General features: G+C 42.6%; 1 protein-coding gene across 2 annotated transcripts; it reads right to left on the reverse strand.

The window, feature by feature from the left end:
* Window positions 1–2569: 2569 nt before the first annotated feature.
* Window positions 2570–7529, reverse strand: mpx (myeloid-specific peroxidase). Of its 2 annotated transcripts, XM_010736338.3 has the most exons (16): window positions 7391–7527; window positions 7183–7248; window positions 6959–7046; window positions 6604–6779; window positions 6254–6386; window positions 5915–6041; window positions 5614–5820; window positions 5162–5525; window positions 4807–4967; window positions 4462–4720; window positions 4207–4377; window positions 3876–4113; window positions 3390–3607; window positions 3224–3261; window positions 2951–3028; window positions 2570–2727 (listed from the first exon to the last, which is right to left on the reverse strand). In XM_010736338.3, exons 2-16 carry the CDS (start codon window positions 7244–7246, stop codon window positions 2719–2721), a joined length of 2331 nt encoding a protein of 776 aa, XP_010734640.3. In that variant the 5' UTR covers window positions 7247–7248; window positions 7391–7527; the 3' UTR covers window positions 2570–2718. The 2 variants fall into 2 exon arrangements, with proteins under 2 accessions (XP_010734640.3, XP_019127422.2); XM_019271877.2 differs by lacking the exon at window positions 6604–6779 and having other exon boundaries at window positions 7391–7529.
* Between the last annotated feature and the right edge of the window lie 592 nt (window positions 7530–8121).

Genomic DNA, 8121 nt, shown 5'->3' on the forward strand with positions numbered 1-8121 from the left:
GAAACAACTTGTCCGCCTCTGTCAAAAAGTTACAGTTAAGAGAGAACCAGGTGAGCTGCTTAAAGTCTTTATGTAAAAATAGGATAAGAGTCATTTCATCCATAACTCTCTGGCAAGAAAGTGAGTGCATTTCACAATTTTTCGAACATTTGCACCTCTCAGCAAGAGTTTAAATCTCAGACCTGGACCTTCCTGTTTAAACTCAGTTTCCTCTTGATGCCTTTCGCAGTGTGAACACGTGCAGACCAGGTGGGCCGGAGAATATACAGTAAGCTAACCACAGGTGTAAGTGTTAGTGTGTTTGTTTGTCTATCCTTCCCCCAGATCCACTTCATGATGGGATGGCTCCAGCCTCCAGTGACCTTTAAATCACTGTTAGTGAGGCAATAATTGAAGGAATGAATGTTTGTTAGAAAGTAAACTGAGTTGCTTTCCCCTCTCTGTATCTTATAAATAAAAGTCTGATATTAAGTTTCTCACCCAAAAGAAAGAAAATCAGGAACACAATATTTGCCAAATGATCTATTGATGCAGTTTGAAATTCACAACTTTGTGTTTTGTCTACACAGAGGAAGTTTACTTAAGAATTAATCAGAGATCGACACACGACAACTGTGACTTTCAGAAAAATGCAGGACTTTTAATGTCTACTGATGTTAGAATAAGTCACTACCTGAATCATTTTATTTATTTAGTCCATAAAAGAACAATGGCTCCATCTACAGGAGACGTTCAGTACATTAAAATAATTTTTTGTTGGGTGTACCCCGCCTCTAGGCAATGCAGCCACCATGACTCAGATAAGGATAAGTGGTTATCGATAATAGATGATTACATTTAGTCAATATTAAAACAATGTCTTGTTAAGTATAATATGAATTATAACCAGTGTCCTTCTTCAAACACTGAATCAGCTAATAGCAGAAGAAGACACGTCAGGGCTGCATCACATCTGTCATCAATCACGATTTCATGTCATCATTCAGAGCAACCCTCATGAGTTGTATCTAACGTTATGTATGCTTTACTATATTGTATAATTTTGAGTCAGGGACTGCCTCGGTCACAGTAAGCCCATTAACTTGTCGGACCTCCAGAAGATCAAGTTTTGGGCACAAACAAAAAAACTAAATTTGTCATTCAGGAGCAATATAATGGCAAATAAACATGTAGATTTCTGATGTGTTTGTCAGTAAAAGAGGTCCAAAGAGAGCTGCGTTGTTTCTGTGAGCTCATGGTGTGTCCTGAACTTGCTACATCTGGTTAGGCAAAACAAAAGGTTTATTAAATACTGAAGGCCAAACTGAACGGAGGATTAAACTTAGACTCTTTATTATGCCCTGTTTGTTGATGATTCTGATTATGTTCTCACCTGTAATGAATCACATAATCATTTTCAGTGGTTTGGTGTGGTTTATATTGGTGCAAACCTGTGTTGTTGTTTGTTTGTTTTTTGTTCTAAAATTGCAAAGTTGTGAGCTGGTGAGCTCAGTGGATTCTTATTAACTCCAAAACCATCACTATAGTGCTGTTACAAGCTCATTTATTTTGTATCTTTTCCAAAGCACTGAGCCATTGAGATTAAAGGTCTCTTTTCAAGGGAGTTCTGGCCAAGACAAGCAGCAGTACGAGCTAAGAACGAGTAAATTAAAATAGACACTGAACAGAACAGACACATAACATCCCCAAAAGTGCAGTACAATATGAATCACACAATATCAGTTTAAGCAACGACACCCCCACGGTTCTGTCTCCAGGTCTTTCAAAATGGATTTAAAAACATCAGATCATCTAAAATCTGTAATACATTCCAGTCTGGACTTTCTCCTAACTCCTAACGTTGAGAGTCAGTAAATTACATTTTGGCTAGTCTTCTCCTCCCTATTTTTTGTGATTCACGTAAAAAAAGAACACATGAACACAATGTTTGCTGTTGCTCAGATTTCTTAGTTCATTTATTGAAAGCAAAATACGAGATTGGAAAGTTACAGTAAAGCAAGCCTCACATGTCATCAGTGCAGAAAATATTCATGATAATACACTTAAATATCTCCATTGTTTTCCAATAGATTGCATGCTGTAACAGAGTTTAACCAAAGGTGGTGCAATCATAATTTATTTTCATTGCGCTTCAATTATTCAGAATTATCTCAAAATTAATTTTACAGAAAAAAAATATATAATGTTAACAGTTACATACATTAATAATAGCTATTTCATATGACCTGATCAATGAAAGGTGAAGTTCAGTGCAGAGAGATAACCTAAAGTAGACAGCTGTTTGTCACACAGTGTAAAGCAGGTGTCCTGAGAAGTAACTTTGGGTGCTCAAGCCGAAGGTCCCGCCTGCGGCCTCCAGCCACACTTTGTCTCCTTTGTCCAGCCGGACCACTGTGTCTCCTGATGAAAAGTGGCGACCTCCGAGAAAAACCCTGAAACCACGCAGAATCATCTTTTCGTTGCACCGCAGGTCATAACGTCCTGCCTGGGTGAAGGATACGCAGACGAAACTGAACTGATAGACACCTGGGGTGTCGCATGTAAACAGGCCCGTCTCGGAGTTGTAATGGTCCTGTTGGTTGTCGATGACATGCCGGAAATGAATGATTTTCTCTAAGGATGGGTTGTATTCGCCCAAGAAGACAGAGAAGGCAGACTGTGGCTGAGAGGCACTGATGTTAGCCAGCTGTCCAGGAGGGCCTCTCGGGCCAGGCGGTCCTACTGGACCTGCAGAGAAACAAAAGTTTATTTCAAAACGCTGTAAGAACAAGCAGCTCATTGTTATGTATTATCCAGAATTTGAAGGTATTTGATATATTTTGTATTTCCTTTTTGTACATCTTTATACTTGAGTTTATACGCGTTATTGTGTCAGTATGTGTTAAAATCTGATATTAAGGTTCAACAAAAAATCCAAACAGACAGTGCATACAATAACTGAAGACACTACCTCGTTGTCCTCGAGGCCCTGGAAGTCCACGTGGTCCTCGGGGTCCTCTGGGTCCTCTGGGTCCATTTGCTCCACATTCTGTACATGGAGAAGACGAAGAAGTTAAACGTATTTATTCTCATAATTTAAGGAATTTATTTCAAAATGTGCCTGTATTAGTCAACCATGAAAGGTTTCTATTGGAGTGAGAACCACCTCCACCAAGATGACAAAAAGAACAACACGTGATAAATAATTTGACTGACTGCTAAGTGTTAGTACTTAAAAACCGACCTCTGCTCCACTGACTTCATTACAGCTATCACCCGGGCCTGCAAGATCAAACACCACATATAAACGAACATTTGCATACAAGAGATTAGAGAAGAAATAAACACACCGGGTTAAACTCAGAATGTCCCTCCCCCACATGTCAAAAAGTTTGGCCCAGTGGTTTTACCTGAGTTCTCTGAGCAGAGTCTCTCCCTCCAGGCATTCAGGTTCAGGCTTCGAATGGAGGAGCAACGGACGAGCCGGTTTGACCTTGAGAGCACGTTGAAGACGTTAGTTGGGACAGTGTTGATGCCTGTGTTGTCACAGATGATCCTGGACAGGGAGGCAGTTGCCAGAGCGTTTCTCTGAGCTGGAGTAAAGACGCCCCGGTTCTGGTACCACAGCCTGATCGTTTCAAACAAGAGAAGGAGGGAAAGAGGTCAGACTGTATCTGAAATACTTGCAGTAGGTTGCAGAGAGGACGAAATAAGCAAAAAGTGTCCCCCATTGGTGGTATGTGGTGGTACCACCATAGCAACAGCTGTAACCAAGATGACAACGCAGACTGAACTTCTTTTCTTTTCTTTTTCTAGAAATAAAACATACTATATCTTCCCACGCCTGGATTTTAAACACACATTACTGTATTTGTCCACACACATACTGCACTGACCTGTCACCCTGACGGGTGTTCCTGAACTGTCTTGCGATGAGGCAAACGAACAGAGGTCCCACACGGCCACCAGGGACTAACGGCTCTGCCACACCTCCCATCCAGACATCGATGTTGTCGGGGGTACCGTAGTGCTGCAGTAGCCTGCGGGCCAAGTCGGCGTTGTTCAAGACGCGAGCGAGCTCCGCCTGGTTCCTGGGCTGAGACAGGCCGCACCATCTACGCCAGGCGTTGTAGCCTAGGGGAGTAAACGACAAGTAAGCAAAGAGTGGAAGAGGCGAAACATTAGAAGGACAATCCGAAAAGATGAAATTCAGAGATGGGGATGTACCAGGCAAGCCGTGGTCACGTCCTCTCTCCATGTTGAGAGACCCCAGATCCAGAGCCAAATGCTGCACAAACTGGAACAACCTCTCCCTCAGAGCGTCCACCATCATGTGGTTCTGTACATTCAGTTTAGCGGGACGGCCGATCAAACCACGGAGCAGGGGGTCAATGCCACCTGGAGAGGCAAAATCCAAATTAGAGCAACAGTTTAACACAGAGTTACTGATGAACTACAATGCTTGCGTTTGTACACGCTCACCTTCAAAGACGATTCTCCAGGGAGTGAAGAAGGCCTTGAACAAGGGGACACTGGGGAACCGAGTGTTCTCCCTATAGTTTGCATCCAGACGGCCTAAGACAGGCTGGATGGCCAAGTGGGCGAAGCGGTACGCTGCTGTAGCAAAGACGTTTGAGATGCTGGGGTCAACGTTGGGACTGTAGCCACGGTAAGTACCGATCTGACTGCGTATCGCGTCTGGGCCCAGAATGTGTGGCAGATAGTCCCTGAACACAAACACCTGAAGGAGACAGAGACATTTATTTTGAGTAAAAAAAGACTGATAAACAAAACTATGAATGCTGACTGACTCTGAGGTTTAGCTACCTGTGTGTAAGCACCCATGATCTTGCGGGCCTCTTGGTAGAGGGTCTCGCTGTCCCAGTGTGGGTTTATTCTATTCAGTGCACGAGCCAGACGGTTATGCTCACGCATAAACAGCGTGTGAATAGACGTCAGGGCGATGTTCTCGTCCACGCGGACATCACCTAACAGACAGAAATGTAGTACGAATCAAACAGAGATTGGATTTCCTGTTTCTACTAGTAGTTTGGTTAATTAATTATTTATTAATGCTTTGTAGATCAGCAATAACATTTGAGTTCTCATATGGCTTAATACTGATCTGGTTGCATTACATTTTTAAAGCCATTAGTTAAAGGAAACTTGCAAGATGACTCACCTGCAATAAAACAGGGCACCTCTCTGGCGTTGGTGTCATTGGTGACTCTTGCGCGGGTGGCGCACATTTTCGCATTTAGAGGGCTGAAGGGAAGCAGTTCACGCCTGTTGTCTCTGAACTGTGTATTTGTGCGAAGCAGGCCCAAATTACTACTGTTGTCGCGAAGAAACAAAGCAAGTTTGTCCTCAGAGCCGTACACCTGGCTGAGATCCAGGAAGGCTGTCAGGGCATTAATCTGCTCTCTCTTGTTGGCAACACCGCCGAAATTGAAGGCAGAGTTTCCCGTCCCACACACAGGGGCGGATCTAAATGCAGGGATACAGCTGTCCGGGCCGGAGGGCAAGCGTGGGTCACCGGGAGGAATCTGGTTATAGGAAAAGAAAGGTTCATAGTTATAGAGATCTTAGTTAATCTTGGTTAAAACAACATTTGGTGTGAGCGTGGAGACTGACCGGGATGGGGAGGCATGGCTCAACACGCTCACAGCTTTCGTCACAGTTCACCCCGTTGCTGAAGGAAACGATGCTGGGGGAGAAGGGCGTGAAGGTGAGATCATGGTCGTTCCACTGCCCGAACAAGGTCACCATGTGAGTGAACTCTGGGTCACTGACCACGCCTGCGTCCGTTGTGCTTAGGATGTTGTTGGACACCTGTCGCACCTAATGGTAGAAGTTTTTCATTTGAATTTTGAATTTTAAACCTGCATTTACACAACACTGATCAAAGTGAGTGTCTGGGATTTTAAGGTTGTACCAGTGGGAGCAAGAAGTTGTTTATTGTTTGGTTGTTGAAGCCTTTCGGTTGGGAGACGCCGTCGTCATAATGGGCCGGTAGCCAGCGGGTGAAGGGAGTGTTGGAGGCTCCGAGGCGGGGGTTATTTCTAAAAATCAAACATGAGAAGTCATTGTTTAGAAATGCTGCTTGAGAAATAATAGGGAAGTTTCCACATCTTCTGCGGTGTATGGTCGGTTAGATGTTTAGACGTTTTTCACAACCATTTCCTCTGGTAAAAGTAAAGCAAAAGTAAAAAATGCAAACATGTTTGCATGTAAATGTCCAAGATGGTGTTACAAAAGTCAAGTGTTCTCTTACAGGTTGTTGCAGATGCTGGTGATTTGACGATACTTGTTAATGTTTGGGGTGAAGCCGCAGCTTGGGAAACTGATCTGAGCGGAACAGCCAGTTATTTCAGCGAGCCTTTCCAGGTCCTCTCTAGAGAGCAAATCTGAAAAATGAGAGAGACACATTTGATTGATTCATGGTGTGTGTACACGTCTGTCAACGTTATACATCCAGCCCTTAATTATAGCTCTCAAGCGCTCCGCTATGCCCATGTTAAGAAACAGGAATCCTCTGAAGAAGAAGATTTGTCACAAACAACAATGTGAGCTCTGTGTGTGTTGTCTTTGTGTGTTGTCTTTGCTTAATGCCGCATGTCTGACCTGTTGCATTGAGCGAACGTTTGTGCACATGATGCGCCCTTTCCTGCAGCAGACGGAGGGTTTGAGCCATGTAGTCTGCAGATCTGACAGCGACGCGCGTTTGACCCCGAGGCTGCTTCATTAAACGAAGGGTATCGTGAGGACTCACCACCTCCTTGCGGACTCGTCTCAGACTCCTGGAAGAGGAGGCGTCACACAGTTGAAAAATAAAGTCCAAACTGTGGTCTTTTTGGAGGTTCTTTAATTTGTTCTTACAGTTACTGAGCCACAGGGTCACTTTAATGAGAAGAAGCTATTCAGTGAACATTTATGCTGAATTTATTTTGTTTTATAAAAAAACAAAAGATAAACTCACTCAGCTCTGGAGTATGTGTAAGCATCATCCACGATTTTCTTTGCCTCCTCAAAACAGCTCTGAAGGAGAGGTGTGCCAAGATATTCTTCTGCAAAAAAACAACAACACACTCATCAAACTGATAATCAAAATGATTTAAATCTTCACCAGTGATACAACACTAATGAATTCAGGTAGAAAAAACAGGATTGTAAGCATGTCTGCTGTGTGAAGGTTGTGTCTACCTGCTTGTTTGGAGTGAGCAGGCACCAGGCAGACGCCCAACACAAGGAGGACGGAGAAAAGCATCTCTAAAACAAATAATCAGAAGTCAGTATGAAAACTAATTTCAGTGTATAACAAGAAGATGTGCACACTAAAAAAAAGATTCCCTTACATCATGTAGAAAAATACCTATACATACAAAATATATGTCAAATAAAGACTCCTTACCCGTGGCTGTGAAGATAGCTGTGAAGATCTGAGATGTCCTAGAGGATCTGCAGTGAGCGGTGTTGTGTCAAACATCGTCACCTCCTTATATATTCAGTGCGATGCTCTGAAGCCTCGCCCTCTGGGGTTGTCCAGGTGAAGCTACAGTAAAGAGAAGTTCCTTCTTCCTCCTCTCTGCTCTGAAGGAAACCCATTTTTCATATCAGTTACTGTTTCTGGAAAGGATTAGGATTATATTGGACTGGACTTATTTCAAAAAATTATACGATAAGCAGCAAAACAAGTGCTACTAGTGGTTGCCATGGTGACAGTATAAGACATCATATTACATAAGAATATTTGTAGTTGGCTTTTTGAGTATTTCACTATGAAGCTATTTGAAACTTAATAACGATCATTTTAATACTGGTGTGTTTAATACATTTGAATATCTGTGTCTACTTTTTGGCATTCTTCTTAAAGCCTGATCTTTGATAAATCATACATACTGTCCATTTTTGAATTTTACACATAAATGGATCCAGTCTTTTCTTGCTGAGACCTTTGTAAAACTTTTTGATACCTGACAGGCGAGAGATGACAGATTTTCTTGTGTTTTTCTTTTTGTTTGTTCGCTGACTTTTTGTGTTGCCACACAGAAACTGAAAAAAAAAAAAGAGGAAGAAGCTTCACATTTCACAAAAGCAAGAGTGTATCCATCTTTAGCCTCTGAATTTAATGATAAAACAAAT

The sequence above is a fragment of the Larimichthys crocea genome, chromosome IX (assembly GCF_000972845.2).
Source record: "Larimichthys crocea isolate SSNF chromosome IX, L_crocea_2.0, whole genome shotgun sequence".
Lineage (NCBI taxonomy): Eukaryota > Metazoa > Chordata > Actinopteri > Sciaenidae > Larimichthys > Larimichthys crocea.

Excerpts from the sequence above, each read along its gene's own strand:
- mpx (XM_010736338.3), bottom strand. The coding sequence starts at position 7,246 with ATGCTTTTCTCCGTCCTCCTTGTGTTGGGCGTCTGCCTGGTGCCTGCT. Across the intron at positions 7,047-7,182 it reads TGCTCACTCCAAACAAGCAG|AAGAATATCTTGGCACACCT; the intron begins GTAGACACAACC and ends GTTTTTTTGCAG. Across the intron at positions 6,042-6,253 it reads ACCAGCATCTGCAACAACCT|AAATAACCCCCGCCTCGGAG; the intron begins GTAAGAGAACAC and ends TTTGATTTTTAG.